This window comes from Nelumbo lutea, chromosome 6 (assembly GCF_056320005.1).
Source record: "Nelumbo lutea isolate HS-2025 chromosome 6, American lotus-T2T, whole genome shotgun sequence".
NCBI classification, from domain to species: Eukaryota; Viridiplantae; Streptophyta; class Magnoliopsida; order Proteales; family Nelumbonaceae; genus Nelumbo; species Nelumbo lutea.
The window spans coordinates 28,345,021-28,361,290 of NC_142689.1; the positions used below are offsets into that span (position 1 = coordinate 28,345,021).

At 36.8% G+C, this 16,270-nt stretch overlaps 1 protein-coding gene and 1 non-coding gene across 9 annotated transcripts; one reads left to right on the forward strand and one right to left on the reverse strand.

The window, feature by feature from the left end:
- Positions 1-5,733: 5,733 nt before the first annotated feature.
- Positions 5,734-5,806, forward strand: TRNAA-AGC (transfer RNA alanine (anticodon AGC)). The gene has a single exon. It is a non-coding gene; the product is annotated as a tRNA-Ala (tRNA).
- A 950-nt stretch (positions 5,807-6,756) lies between these two features.
- Positions 6,757-15,202, reverse strand: LOC148848214 (LUC7 N terminus domain-containing protein). Of its 8 annotated transcripts, XR_016100929.1 has the most exons (10): positions 14,629-15,202; positions 14,280-14,408; positions 14,149-14,188; positions 9,412-9,487; positions 9,121-9,321; positions 8,830-9,039; positions 8,302-8,736; positions 8,147-8,207; positions 7,926-8,048; positions 6,757-7,297 (listed from the first exon to the last, which is right to left on the reverse strand). XR_016100929.1 is itself a non-coding variant. In XM_088950593.1 (9 exons), exons 4-8 carry the CDS (start codon positions 9,828-9,830, stop codon positions 8,344-8,346), a joined length of 900 nt encoding a protein of 299 aa, XP_088806719.1. In that variant the 5' UTR covers positions 9,831-9,991; positions 14,149-14,188; positions 14,280-14,408; positions 14,629-15,199; the 3' UTR covers positions 6,757-8,207; positions 8,302-8,343. The 8 variants fall into 8 exon arrangements, 5 of the variants coding, with proteins under 5 accessions (XP_088806719.1, XP_088806716.1, XP_088806715.1 ...); XR_016100928.1 differs by having other exon boundaries at positions 6,757-8,048; XR_016100927.1 differs by having other exon boundaries at positions 7,926-8,207.
- Between the last annotated feature and the right edge of the window lie 1,068 nt (positions 15,203-16,270).

Consider the following 16,270-nt stretch of genomic DNA (forward strand, 5'->3'; position numbering starts at 1 on the left):
ATGTCCCACTTGATAAATATCTCTCTGATTGTGTCGATCAGAATTCAGATCGGATAGGTGTAGTTAGTGAAAAGATTCTTGAGCTAAAAGAGAGGATTTACTTGTGGGACCAATCCTCAAGATGGTCATCAGCATCTATGGTTCTCATTATTGTATAAATCATCCAAAAATAATTAGGTATGAATGATGTCATGACCTTTTTTGGTGCTATGTGCCTATGTCATTTCTCTTTTAATAGAAATGGCACCACCAATTGAATGGCTGAATGCTTTCAAAGTTGAGTTGGGATCTCTTCCAAACAAAAAAAACCGTCTTGTTCCAACACTATCTATCTTCTCTACACATCTCGTTATTACACTTGTTCATGGGCCGGGCTGGGCTTTCACTCTATATTAATAGATTTTTCTAAAGCCCAAGCCTGAGCCCGGCCCGGCCTGACCATCGAGCCTACAACTTGGGCCCGAGCCCAGCTCTCATAAAAAGCCCAAAGCCCGGTCCTGGGCCTGAGCCTAAAATTTAGCCCATGTTGTTACTACTGTTAAAGCAAATGAATGGAGAGAGAAAGAGAAAAATTATAATAAAAAATGTATATATTAATTTATAAATATATATTTCAATAAATATTATATTATTTATATAATATATAAATATACACATTATGTATTTTATAAAATATATAATGCTGAATCGGGTCGGGCTCGGGCTGGGTTTTTTTGACAAATCCCGAGCCCGACCCAAAACACAGTCGGGCTTACCGTGTTAGGCCCGAGATTAGGCCCACGGGCCTAATTACATGACCAAGCCCGATCGAGGTGCGGGTCGGGCCATTGGACTACCCGACCCATGAACAGGTCTACTCGTCATAAGATTGGGACCCACTATATATGACGTGATCGTAAATCATCATGTTGAAATACATTGGGATGTTGTTTTGATTGGATGGAGATTGGGATGTGTTTTTTATAGAAGATTGGGATATGATTTATGATACAAAAAAATCAAAATTCAACCAATCTTATTAAAAAATACTATATCGTTATATAGGAAAATTATAGTAAAAATACTATGTATTTCATTTAATGGATTAATATTTCATAAGATATAGGAAAATTATAGACTGATCCAGCTCAACATTTAAAATGATGTTGGACATGTTGGAACCGTTTACGTTTATTGAAAAAATAGTGCCACTTTAGTGTCATATCAGCATAATGCACAATAAACGTTATTTTGGCTTCAAACTAACTGTTTGGTACGTGCATTTATTAAAAAAACGCAAATAAACGTTTATGCGTTTATTTTTCTTGGTTTTTGTGAAAAGAGTTGTTGCGGGAAGTGAAAATTTCTCACTTCCTTCGATGCTTGGGCATTTCATGAAACGGGCATTGACATGGAGCACATGTGTCTGCTGATGTGTCGCCCAAAGGTGGTGATCCAGTGCAACCCAGATCTACCACACTAAAGGTGGTTATCTTCCTCACTTCAATAACCTAGTTTTAAAGCACCAAAGAGAAAGTCTTTCGCCGCCAAAGGAGAACACCAGGAGACTTCAGTCCAGCGACGATCAGAGAGAGGATTCTTCGTCGGAGGGAGGAGCAGTTGTCGCCGATAAGGTCTTTATTTTCTCCATATTTTCTCTCTGATTTTTCTTTGTTTTCTCTTTTCTCCTAACTTTCGACAATATCTCTGTTTTCTTTGAATAGCGAGTGTTGTCGTAGCTAAATGTTTTAGAGAGAGAGGGAGAAAGTGTTTCTCGTATCTTTGATTTATATCTCTGATTTGCCGCCGATATGTTTTTTGAGATCTATTTTTGTCAATTATTGTTTTCTATTTTTCGTCTATTATTTTGATGTAGCATTTAGCTAAAGATTTGAGAAAATAAATGTATGTGTTTGTGACACAAAGGCTGCCTAGCTGGTATGTGTTTGAGAAAATAAATGTATGTGTTGGAGAAAACAAATGTATGTGTTTCCAAGAGATAGAAACCCACTTCTGAAACAAAAAAAAAAAAAAAAACTCTGAATTAGAGTTACCCAGCTCTATTTGTCCTATAGTTGTGCCAACGAGCAACATTGGCTAGCTGCCAACAAAATGTGGTTTGTAGTTTGTACCAAGCACTAGATGCAACATGGAATGCATATATGACTATGTGGATCTCATCCAAGCATTGGTTGTATCTGCTGTCAACCTAAGTTAAAGAAAGAATAATCAGGATGATGTTTTTAAGTTAAAAAGATTTTAGGTGGATACACCAAGTAACCAATATTTTTGGTGGTGAAGTGTGGAAGTCAATTAAGGAACACTGAATAAAATGAATTGACAAGAACTTCAATTCTATCAAACTTTAAGTTGTAACTTGTAAAAAAGTAATACCAACGATTAATTAAACCAATTAATGTTAAATTGAATCATGTATAATAATTTGATTCACCAGCCCATCCACTAATTAGGAACCAATTGAACTATGGCTTGGCAAATATGAAACACTGTTGATCTCTTTTGATGGACATGGGTCAAAAGTGGTAAGAAATAATTTATTCATAACTTCAACTTAACATGGGTCAAAAGTGGAGGATCCTGATTGTGGTATATTCTTATTTATTTTACATAGTTCCCATGAAAGTGCCACATTGAAACATCCATATGGCTACTTCTTGAAACGCCCCACTAAACAGCATGAAATGGAAAAATGTTTATTGTTGCTAAAGTGTAAAGGGGCCCAAATTAAACTTAACCAAACAACAAAGTGAAAACCATTTAAAGTGGGCGTTTATCATATAAACGTTTTTCTAATAAACGCCCACCCAATAAACATAAATGGAACCAAACACATATGTAAGTTGGTTCAAAAACTTACAAAACTCTGACAACCAACTGTACATTTTAAATTATAAAAGCTATCATCATGTAATCAGAGGTTTATATGATAGTTGCCAATATGGGACTTTTAATCCATATTAGACAAAGCAAAAAACCTATAATAAAATTGCCTTTAATGTTGGATTATTTGAAAATAAAAAAATGGGTTTTCAGCTTCCCTCACATTCCCTCTATCTTTCGATCTCCCTCCCATTCTCTCACTCTCACAATTGTCTTTCTCCGCTCAACAATTGTATGATTTAAAAAAAAAAGGGTTTTACATTATCTCTGTCAATCTTTCTCATTCTCTCCCTCTCTATCAATCTATAATCCATTCTCCCTCAGTCTCTCTCATTTGTTTCTTGGTTAATCTCTCTTTCTCTCTCTCTCTCTCTCCTTATCCCTTAATCTCTATCATTTTCTTGACTTCTCTCATATTCCCTCTCTCACTATTTTTTATATTTTTTTACACACTTATATGGTATTAATTAGACTATATTAAAGAACATAAAACCAACTTGGTATGGTTCTAATTTCCTTAGCCAAATTTGATAAAAAATCACAAGAAACTCTTGGTTATAAAATTTACACCAACTTGATAAAAGTTTATAATTTGATTATACAAGTAGTTGGTCTTATGTTCTATTATATGGTATGATTAATACATTATTAAATGTGTAAGAAAAATAAAAAAATAAAGAACGAGATAGGGAGTGCAAGAGAAGCTAAGAAAGAACGATAGATATTGAGGGAGAATGAGACATTGAGCGAGAATGAGAATAAGAGATATTGAAGAAGAACAATAGATTGACACATACATACACACAAAAACACAAAGATTGACAAAGATGACGTAAGCATAGAAACCGAAAACCATTTTTTGTTTATTTTCAAATCATATAATCATTAAGCAGAGAGAGACAATTGTGATAGTAAGAGAGTGGGAGGGAGATCGAAAGACGGATGGGGTGGAGGGAAATTGAAAACCCTTTTTTTTTTTCAAATAATCCAACATTAAGGGCAATTTCATTATAAGTTTTTTTTTTTTTTTTTTTGTCCAACCACTCCAACAACCGAATCCGACCAGGGAGTGATTTGAGCAAACCACATTCAGTACGGGCACACCCCCCGAATAATGAAAAAGACAAAGACGACCTTCTTTTTGACTTTATCATACTGTACGGTCAGGGGCTTCTTTGTCTTTTAATCAGAGATGAGAATCTGCCGAAATCAAGTCCCCTTTCAATAGATCAATATTATATTTGTTATTAATGATTTTTTTTGTCCTAGTTACTTTTTTCTCCTCTTTCAGAGTCAAGCGTAGACACGTAGTGGGATATAAAGTGAATGGGATAAAGTCGATGAAAAAAATGAATTTCAAAATTTGCCCTTACGTAAGTTGAAATCAACCAAATTCTGCCAACCCTCAAATTTGATATTGTGGTGGACCGGTGGCTTTCCAAATTTGAAATTTAAATATAAAATACGTGGGGCATATTTGGGTAAAAGAAGGGATAAAAAGAATGACGGATTCGAGTTCAAGAACAAAGTGATTTTATTGGTAACATTTCAATTTCAAAAATATTTGCTTAGATTTACAAAATTAAATAATCATTTAAGGGGGTTTCAACCTTTGAGGGTTGTGTTTTGTGATTGTTCATATATATATATATATATATATATATATATATATATATATATATATATATATATATTTTAAAGGACTTCACAAGAACTCAAGAAAATGGCTCATCCCCCAATTCAAGTACTGACAGGATTTGATCCCAATTCTCCACTAACATCAGTAGAAAACCTTATCAAGTATAGACACATCATACTATTGCCAATGTGCATGGCAATAGTATGATGTGTCTCATACACTGATAATGTAAAGTACATGTACACATGATTTATACAATCGATGTTTGTGTATTATGGCACTTGGGATCTATCGCTAACTTTGGCATGAACATTGGCATATTCACTTATGATTGGTTACATAGTAAGTGATACATGGCCCAGTGAACATCGGATTTGAGTTCATATCAGGGTTAAAAAATAAACTGCAAATAAAACAACCTCTTTTGCATTGTGTGGTTAAAAAATGTCATTTTCACAAAAGAGATAGGAACAACCATTTTAGAACCGTGAGCCGATTACCACCTAAAGAGGTTGTTCTATTCAAGGTTCATTTTTTGAATCACATTATGTGGGCATTGATTGTATGATTCATGTGTACATGTGCTTGCACCATATCATGCTTACATCAACAAGCCATGTTTCCCGATAACACCTAGATATACTGAAAGGGGTGTTATCGGGAGACTTTGAACTTTGTGTATACCTTCTTTTTTTAGTTTTTTTTTTTTTTTTTTATTCTAAAGGCTATGTTTGTTTTTAGTATAAAGTTTTTAAGATGTAAAAATACATTAAGTGAAAAGTGAATGGATCAATTTAAATATAATGAACCGTTAAAGTGAAAAAGGTATAATTAGTGCATGTAAAAAATTATATCATCGATTTTCGAAGTAAAACTTACACTACAAACAAATGTGAACAAAATCAAATCGAAGTGTAAAATTTATCTCAATTCTCATTTAAACTGGAAAACAAATGCAACCTTGACAAACAGTAATGACTTTGGAACAACTACCAACGAAACACGTTCCAGCACCCTCCCAACTCCCACAACCTGATGTCAAGTTTAGCTAATCCATTCCCTATAAAGTTTATTCATCATTTAAGTATTTATATGGTCAAAGCTAAGGAGCGATGATCGTGTCCTGGTCCAGCACTGAGCGTCTAGTGTTAATATCATGGGTTGGGCAGCGAATCAACAATTTATAAACATTATAAACGTTAATAAATAACAATGGGGATGTAGCTCAGATGGTAGAGCGCTCGCTTAGCATGCGAGAGGTACGGGGATCGATACCCCGCATCTCCATTTTCTTTTATAAGACTTCATTTATTTTGCATAAATTTGACTGGCCTGGCCATACTAATACATCAGCAGCTAGACAATGGTGGAAATGCGAAGTTGGTGCCTAATGCCTTGGTGGATCAGAGACGGTTACTGCAGCTCTTGGATTATTCAGCCACAAGCTTCAAACTATAAAACAATGGATGGCATCCTATAGCTGCTGTGGATGGGGGTCGAATCATTTTATTTGCCAACAGGCCTTTTTTTTTTTTCAATGAATTCTCCTACATGACCTCTGGATTTCCAAACTTACTGGCAATTTCTTATGTAAACTGGGAGGCACCATGTACCACTCGCACTTCCAAATTTCCCAACTGGAAGGGCTGGCTGCGTGTCCACCTCAGATCAATCATCATGCTAGATGCACATTTCAACTTGAACCAAAGGGAGCCAGTCATCTTTTATCGTAGAAAGAGGGCAAAATCTACTCCCTCCTTTTTCAATCCTTACATTTCTTATGGATTAACAATTAAGAAGAATAAGCGTAGACTGTTGCAGTTTTCTATTCTTTCTTTTTCCCCTTCTGGGTACGCAAGCGCCCTAAAACACAACACAGATCTCGCTCAGCCCAACTCGTTTAGTGCATTTTATCTTCACAAACCAAGCCATCTGTTTTGCATCAAGGAAAGAAAAAATAATCAGAGGGTAGATCAGAGGTTAGACTCCAAGAGTGGAGCCTTCAATCTTAACTGCAACACCCAAGTAATTGCGTGTACCTCTTTGTTTTTCCATTTCCACCCTTTCGTTCTTTTAAACTAGTAATCGTGTGCGTCCGACAAACTAACAATCGCTTGTAAACACGGTGTGAATGAATTTCTTAGATGACATAATTTCATTCAATCTCAGTTTCAGCGAAGCTCCTAATCTAAAAGGAGGAAGAGGAACAGAGAAGATGAAAGCCATTAATCCTGGTCTACTGCTCAAGCATAATCCACTTCTGAAAAAAAAAAAAATTAATCGCAGTAACAAAGTACTCAGCACTTCAAATGTGTATTTTAGTGACCATGCGTTTGATTAAAAACCTCGAAAAACATGGGCTAAACATTAGTACTTCGCTGCTCGGAATATTGCCAAATAGTTTACATGAGCTCAAGCAAGCGAGGACATATCAATTAAAGAGGATTTGAGCACAACCAGCCCAGGTAACAGGCAGCACAGATTAAAAACTTGACATAAGCACACTTCATTAAAGCAGCTGACATAATTCCATTGCGGTTGAACAGAAAGCCTGCTTCAAAATATAGATGGCCCAACTATTTTTACCGCACTACTACACTTGCAAAGAACCTGATGTCAGTCGGTTTGACGGAGAACCTGTTTTGGCTGCAGCTAATAGTTGAAAGATTCCACTCTGCAGAACAATATGGATATACCTCCAGGACAAAAAAAAAATCACTTCTCAGGAAGAAGAGCTCTACCAGCCCCTTTGAAAAGAAACCTTTGTATCCCATTTCCCTGCAAAGATATGGGAGAGGGCCAACATAAAGTTGTTGGGCCAAGATATCATGATCAACCGATTTGATTATTCTGGCTAATGAATAAGCTTCATCTGTCCTTGACACAAAACATGAAGCAGGCTAGAGCCAAATAAAATGATACATAAATGCCATTTTTTGGTATTAGTTCGTTTTTAAAGAGATGGTCAAGGTGCTAAAAATTCAGGTTCTACAAGGAATCTTTGTAGTATACCAATACTTGAAGGTACAACATGCTCTCCATGCCAATAAAAGACAAAGCATTCTGAAAATGCCTTTTCCCCAAGGTTGGCTTCTAAGATAAAACGAGGAAGCAGAAGCCTTCTCATCTTTAAAGGATGACAAGTCATTGCTGGTAATAAGAAAAAGAAAAGGAGATAAAAAGGGAGGAATACAAAATGCTTTAATGCCCAGCATGCCATAGGTAAACAGTTACTGGATCCATGTGACTGCTATAATAAACCCTTGTCACATAGAATCATGGGCACACGGCATTTTATGCAGCAAGGATAATCAAGGACAGCAAGGGCAGGCACCCCAAATTATTAATGGTTTGGGGAATTTCACTCTACATTTTGCCCATGACAAAGTTGAGATTTATATGTTACCTCTAAAAGGTTGAGAAAAAACCATCACCTTCCACAGCAGCAGCATCATTCACGCAAATATTTTGGATCTGTCATCTTAACTACTCAAGAATTTGGGATACACAATGACCAAACAAAAAAGCTCTGAAGATGATGTTCAGAGATGATCCATAAAACACGTTTAGTTCCACAAAACCCAAACAAGAATATAAGAAAAGTTACAACAATGAAATTATACCTACCTCAACCCTTTGTCCTCTAAAATATTGATGACAGGGAGATGGTATACTTATCAACAGAGCTCTGAGAAAAAAAAGAGTTCCACCCATGATGACATTTTTACTTGGGACTCGAAAGCGCACATTGAGAAAAGAAGTCAGAGATAGAAAATGTCTACCTCGTTTGATTTCAAAAACCAGTCATCTATCTACACTATCCATTAACTTGTGTGGATTGGGCTTCTTGATGACCTTCTGTGACCATGCCTAGAAGGGGAGCATGATCTGCTTCTCTCTCGGCCCCTTTCACGCCTGTCCATACTTCCATTTCGATCACGATACCTGCCCTTACCCCAGTCTCTTCCATTTCCATGGTGATTCCTATCCATCCCTCTTCCCCCATCCCTGCTTGCTCTTCCACTCCACTCTCGGGATCTTTCCCGCTCTCGGTATCTATCTCGCTCCCTCTCTCGATCCTTGTCATGGTACCTCTCTCTCTCCCTTGAATCACTTCTACTTCTACTCTCATATTCCTTCTCCCTCCGCTTTCTCCGTTCTTCTGCTTCTTTCTCCCTTGCTAGTCTTTCATCTTCTCTTGCTTTCTCCTTAGCTGCCTGTAAAATTAAATTCCATTGTTTTACTCAGAAAAATGAGGCAGAACAAATACTCCACCTGTGCTGCAAGGCACCATCAGAACGGAAATTTACCTTGTACTCAGTAATGAAATCACGGACCATCCCATAACCAATATGCTGCTTTCCTGTCACATGAGATTGTGTCCTTTCTGCAGCATCATTTGCTACTAGGAAAGAACCACAGATCTCACAAAGTGCCATCTTCTTCTCCTGTGTAAGCATCAAGACCTTGTCATTCTGTGGTTGAGTCAATGCTGTCTTCTCAGCATTAAGCATCTCCACCTGTGTCCAAAAAATCTCCAAATGAGTCATACTATAAACTGCATTTAGAAAGGAAGGGATGGATAGGCATTACTGTAGCACCTTCCTCATGAGTGCCTCTGCTTCATCCACCTTGCCTGCTTCCCCTAGGGACTCCACTTGCTCCAACAGGTTCTTAATTTTCTCCTCCAGCACAGACAGCTGCTCAGATTTTTCTGTAGAGATTGGAGCAGGGGGTGTAACTTCAACCTCTTGAGCAAGGCGTTCCCGACCACGCCTAACCTTTCTATCCAGATCATACACCTACAATAGGAGAAACGATGATTAAATGAAATAAATCTAAAACCACAAAGTGTTATCAAATTTGAGGAAAGCTAAATGGATGGAACCTACCAGTTTCTCGCAAAACTGAGCAAGTTCTGCCTCAAACTTGGGAACAAAAGAACCATGTCTTGGAGACTTCTCAAAGCTAAAACCAACAAAGTCAAACTCTTATCAAGATAACACTGAGATTAAAGAAACAAAGCATAAAAAATCCTTCAAATGATAGATAATATGTAGGGCAGACAGCTGGAGCAGTTTGTAAGCTATAGGCATCATAGAGCGTTTTTTTTTTCAAACATCAAGATGCATCCACTACATGTATGATTAAAAAACTATATCATGACATGAAGTGATTCAAGCCCACAACCCACCAGTTGAAGAATGCACAACATCAAAAGCTGTAAATGCATCTATATGTGGATAATAAGTATCAACTGTGAGTTTATGGTAGTCGGTGTATCTAATTACCTTATACAAAAAAAGGTCATTGTCCAATGTCAGTCCTGGATATCCAGGGTCTTGGGAGGGGTGGATTGGATATAGACCTAGCCTTTGGCAAAATTTCCAGTGTTGGCTCTCATACTTGAACCTGTGTTCTCACACTTGTCATCCTGAAATTTCACCATTGCACCAGGCAATGGCCCCTTACCTAATACAAAAGCAGCATCAGGTAATTAGGTCCATCCTTTATTTGTCAAGGACAGTTTTCCCCATCCAATTATTATTCATCCTCCTTGACATTTTTCCTTTCAAGTAAAGAGTGCATTAAATACCATCTTATTAATTGAATTTTCTGATTAATTTGAATTACAATACTAAATTCATAGTAAACAAGACATTAAATGCTATCAATAGTAATCTTTTCCCATATTCAATCATTTTAAGATTCTAAAACTCCACTCTTTTGCTTACTTTTTAATAAAAACGTGAGAACCTCAATAATGCCTTGCACCAGAGATCTTAATAGTCTGAACATGGAAATATAAGAGTTGGCCATTTGCTACTTGGAGGCTGTAGCAAGATTGAACAAGCAATGCCTTCCACTAGACAAGTTTATAATGAAATGACAAAATGAGAAAAAGAAAAGTAAGAATCTAGTGCATCACATGATCTCAGGTTGCCTAAGATTACTACTGTGGGATCTGGGTTTGATCTAATTTACATTCTTTTCTAAAGGACCATTAGCTAATAATGATCCTACTGATCCTGGGTCAGAGGAGGGGTAAGCTGGATACAGATCTAACCTTCAGCATTCGTCTCAAACATGCATTCTCATGCGAGTCAGCCTGAGATCTTACCATTGCACCTAGCAATGGGTCCCTCCAAATTGATGCATCAAATTCAGTGATTTTAATTTAAGGCAAAATTACTATACAAGATCTTTTCCTATAAGAACTCTGAATCATAGTGAATTGGCCAAAACTCAAAAGAAAACAATAGAATAATAAAATCTTAGACCATAAAAAACTACCATAACTGAAGAACTGTATTTAAGGTATCAATACTGTATAAAAGATCTCTTTATCCAAAAACGGAACTTGTACAACCTATATATCAGCAGCCATAATTACCAAAATCAGACCAAAAAATCCACTCCATATAAAATACCAAACCAAATGTGCAACAACTACAAACAGCTTTTCTAAAACCACGTCATGCTTTTGTCAGTAAAACTAAATTTTATTAACATCTCTAAGAAATAATGGTATACACCCAAGTTATGCCAACCACGCCAAAAAATGCTAGCCTTGGTTGACCACTCCCTTCTATTTTTCCATTTACATATCCCCCTATCACTGATAAAAAAGCCATATACACTTTCATTAAACAAATGGAGAATCTTCAAAAAAAGATGTCACTTTTGATCTCACTAGTTTCCCTTGCCCCTTGTTCTATAAGAAAAGGACTGTATCAAAACCTGTCACCAATCATTATATTGTTGAATTTTCTTACCCCTATGAGAGGACTCTGCAGTATTGAAGATGATCTCCTTTCAACAGATAAAGTTAAAATGTATAAGCTAAAGAAGGCAATAATTTGTGATGTAGAGTAACTAGTTAAATATGCTTGATTAACACAATATTTCTTTCCCCCATCCTCAACAACTTTGAATTGTAAGCACCACTCAGACAAGAGGGCAGCTTGATAACTAACCAAATGGTAACACCAATGAAATCTACCTGTTGCTAAGGTAGGGAATTCCCCTTCATGCAAATATACAAATAAAAATCTTTAACCAGTAACCCAGGTAAAAGCCTGCAAATATCCAGACTCCAAAGATCTTATTTAGCGTAGCTCCTATACATGTTCATAACTGTTGAGCAACGACTAGCCAGCATAGCTTTTTTGGGGATGCCTTTACATCATGCCTTTTTTACATTCATGCATGGTACAAGGCAGGAACCTTACTACTTATTTTATCGCCACATGGACAGAGAAACAGGAATCAGAATCCAATATATGTTGAAGAGTTTGACTTGGCAAGACAAGAACAATATGGACTTATGGACACACCTACAGCTGCACAACTTGTTTTATTGCTCCTACTTCTTCAACTTGGTTTTACTCTGATCCCTCCACAGCCACTCCTTTTCCTGTGAAAGAGGTATGGTAAAACCTTTCTATTGGGGTGTACATGGTAAAATTAGGGGTGCTCAACAAAAACCAAACCAAAAATCCAATTAACCAAACCGATCAGTTTGGTGTTTTGGAAAAACCAAAGGTAATGTCGTACTGTTTTGGTTTCGGTTAATCAATATGAAAAACTGGTGCTATATTATGTAAATATATATTTACTAATAATATATTATAAATTCAAAAAACTCAAAAAAAATGAAGAACCAAACTGGTCAGAAACCGAACCAACCAATCAGTTAACCAATTGTTTTCGGTTCAGTTTTGATTTGTGGTTTTCCAAAAACCAAAGTATCAGGTCGGTTTAAAAAAAAGGCCCATAGTTCAGTTAACTGAACCGTGAGAACCCCTAGGTAAAATCAATACCTGTGACATGCTCCAAAAAAAGGAGACCAAGCAGCTGTCTCTCTCCCCATATATGCACCCTTTCCAAAGCTAATGGTGAGACGATCTCCCATCTAATAACTTCCTGCTCTTTTGTGTCTCATGTATGGGTGCACTTTTGCTCTCTTTTCAGGTGTGGGTTGGATCTCTAGTGGAAATAGTCAATTCTCTTCAGCCCACGCTATATAAATGAGCCTAAAAGAGGGAAGGTGATCTGGGAAGCAACAAGAGCTGCTTTGGATAAAGAGAGAAATAACAGACTGTTTTAAGGAGAAAAGTAAATCTTTGGAAGCTCTGATCGAGGGAATCTAGCTGAAGGTGACCCATTGGGTAAAGACCTTGCAGATTTAAAGCGAATGACTTCTTAAGAGGTTGGTGGTGATAGCAGCCTTATCTACCTTGAAAGTGACAGTGCAAGAACAGTAGACCTCCCCTCCCCCGAGAAAACAACAGACCAAACTGAACTTTGATGGGAGTTCTTTTGGAAACCCAGGTCCTCCTGGTATATGTGGAGTCTTTAGAGGTGAGTTGGGTGCAAATGGTGGCTCTTTATTCAGGCTAGTTGGAGGTTGAGGGGGACTCATACTGGTTGTGGGGTGGATATTCAGCAATAGACAGAAAGGCCATGAAAGAGACTTGGGAGACAGCGAGAGAGGTTTAGGCCACCTTTAGATGGGTTAACAGATCTGCAAATTCTTTGCCAGACTCTCTCGCCAAACAAGGGGTTTCTAGGGATCATCTGTTCTGGGCTTATTTATGCTCTTAATTATAAGAAGCTGGCTCTTTTATTGAGCAGTGTACTTTTTATTTAACCCTTGTTTAATATGGTTGTGGTTAATGATAAAAAAAAAATGGTCCATATATTTTGAATTCTAACATCATATACCTATAGAAAAAGGTCTAAAGTTTGCATTCATCATGTACATTAGCTGTTCACTTGAGTGAAACAAGAAAGGACGAAAAGGAAAATATTTTGTAGAGGTGTCCCTTGAGAATCTACAGGGTTTCAAAATCTGACATGTGCCCAACAGGGCACTTCAACCACTTAGGAGAATCCATGAAACACTGTTGAATTGCTTGGATTCTTGCTGCAATATTTCTTTGCTTGGATTCGATCTGTTATAATTTTGCATTTACTTGGACATCATGCTATTGACCTGTTGCTTTGCTTATTTATTTGAATTCTTCTTATATGAAAATTCATGATTTTAAATATGCCTTGCTACTTTGCTAATGGAGTTGATTATATTGTACATAGGGCATTGAATTTACGATAGAAGTGATAGTGCTACTGAAATTAATGATAAGGTGTCTTTATATGCAAATTTCGCTATTACTAGATTTCTTTTAGTATTTTTCAAAAACAAAAAAAGAAATTGAAAATATGTCACATATTAATATAGATTGTACCTATTTGTCAAAAAAAACTACCACCTAACCGTTGCTATACAGCTGCCTAGGAATTTAGATGTCTAGTCTTGCCCTGCCGCATTGATAACTATGTTTATATTATGTCCAGTCCAGCATGACCTACAGCACACCTACAAAGCAAACAATTAGTTCAAAGGATTCTTTCAACCCTTTAACATTGAAACAAATTCATCCAATGCATTTCTAATAGAAAGCTCGTGGTGAAACAATAAAATGGGTCAATGATGACTTTGTTTCTGTTCACAATATATAGCCACACTTCAAAGTACAGAAAGGAACCCTATGGAAGCAATCAAATCAAATTTCTTCAGCACTAATTTCACAATAAACAGCACCCAAACGGAATCAACGGGTTACCTTTCTTTCAGTTTCTGATCGTGAATTCTAGGGCAAGCTCCTAATCCAAAACCAAAGAAGTAACGATTATTGATACCAATTCCAAGTTTTAAACAGTATAACAGGAAAAAAAAGCATCTTCAGAGACATACCGAGATCACTTTTAGTATTCACGAACAGATCATGCGGGCAAAACCGAACCATGTAGAACCCGCAAACCTCCTTATCGTCCCAGCGAATTTCTTTGTAACTCTTTTTCTCCTCTTCGGTGAGATTACGAGCTACGAAGGCCAAAAAACATGCTTAGATAGAGGGAGGGGGGGGGGGGGGGGGGGAGAGAGAGAGAGAGAGAGACTTTTTTCCTTTTTTGTTCTTGTTTAAGACCAATAAAAAAACAGAAACCCAGAAGTTTTATATATCAATTTTTTCTGTTGAGTGCAATATAACAGTCAGGAACTAATCAAATAGCCAAAAGATAGGAAAGAAAACTAAATAAGTTACCTGCACCCATGAGTTCATCTAGAAGAGCTCTCTGAGCATCCATGGGGAACTTCGAAACTATTCTAAACCGAAGCTCGCAAATGATTTTGAACAATACCGGATGAAACGAAGTAGATTCGAAACAGCCCTAATTAGCAAAATAAACAGGAAGAGAAGAAAAAAAAAAGTTAACAAAAGAGAATACTAGGTTCGGTTTGTGAGATTTCAGAGGTCTAAGGGATCGAGAAGGAATGGAAATGGCGGGAATTTTGTGGTCCTTTAGGGTTTCACAAAGGAATTATCCGTCGAGTCGGAGTCGAGTGTGATTTTCCTTCTTTCTATATATTTATCGTATATATACTAATCTATCGTGTCAATTCCATGCGACGAGAAAGAATTGGGCATGGACAAGAATAAACTACATCCCAAGTAAGGAACAAACAAAAAGACTACTCCAGAGTCCAGACTACAAGACTCATCAAGCTCTGCTGATCTTCACTTGCATGCAAAAGAAAGCCAAATAGCCAAACATTGCCCTAATTTTTGTGTATGTGAGCGGAGATTCGCGTGGATACTGATTATTAAAACCCTCGATATAGATTTGGTTTATCAAAGGAATAAGAGCCACAAGATGTACTTGGGCCGGACATGGACCTATAATACCTAATATTGGGCCTGGAATTTGTATCATCGCCTAAGCCTTCTCCCAATTATGGGCTCCGTGCATGAATTCTTTTTCACTATTTCATGTACGGCTTTGTTAGGTGAAATTGAAATAGAAAGAGTCTTATGATATTTTTAATTGAATCAAGTCAATCCAAACTAACTCAAATATTAGATTTTTGAGTTAGGTTTTGTTGTTCTGGTCATAATGCAATCGAAACCCTAGTAAAAGGGACTAATCTTGTATAGGGATGTCAATGATTTAAGTTAAATACTTAAATGATAATTTCGACTTGATTCACCCATGGTTAGGTTATGGTCAAGCTTATTAGGGTGTAGGGTTAAGTTAGAATTTTGATTATTTAACTCAAATAAGGTACATGTTTAATTGACCTAGCCCATTAGGTCATAATACCCCTATATGTATAAAGGGTATTCTCATATTAACCTTAAAGATTATGATTTTTGTTTTAACCTAAATTGGGTGTAGGGTTAGGCTAAAGTTTTGATTATTTAACACAGGCCAGGTTTAGGTTTGGCTAACCCCCACCTACTGTGTCATAATACCCCTATACATATAAAAGGTACTCTTGTAATTTGATCGAACTTCTAACCTTTAATTTTAAGGTATATTTATTTCACTGTTTGTTTGTTTTTTTCACTCTAGAGAATCCATACCTTTGAACCCATAAACCAATTTTCAACTTAAATATTGGCTCTTTTGTTTTCAAAAAGTATCACAAGAAATACAATTGAAATACTACATGATGGATTGGGATTGTATTAAGTTGAACCCTATAGGTTGAGGTAGGATAAAAAATTGCATAGTATTGAGTTAGGTCATGTTGGGTTTGAGTGGAAGATGGGAGAGTTGGGTTAAGATTGAGTCAAACTCATACCAACCCATAGGGGTGGATTCGAGCTGAACTGAATATCTGACTATTCAAGCTTGGCTTGCTCATAAACTATCAGGCTCGAGCTCGAGCTGGATTCAAATTAG

Excerpts from the sequence above, each read along its gene's own strand:
- LOC148848214 (XM_088950589.1), bottom strand. The coding sequence starts at position 14,671 with ATGGATGCTCAGAGAGCTCTTCTAGATGAACTCATGGGTGCAG. Across the intron at positions 9,322-9,411 it reads CTCAGTTTTGCGAGAAACTG|GTGTATGATCTGGATAGAAA; the intron begins GTAGGTTCCATC and ends CTCCTATTGTAG. Across the intron at positions 8,737-8,829 it reads ATTTCATTACTGAGTACAAG|GCAGCTAAGGAGAAAGCAAG; the intron begins GTAAATTTCCGT and ends TTAATTTTACAG.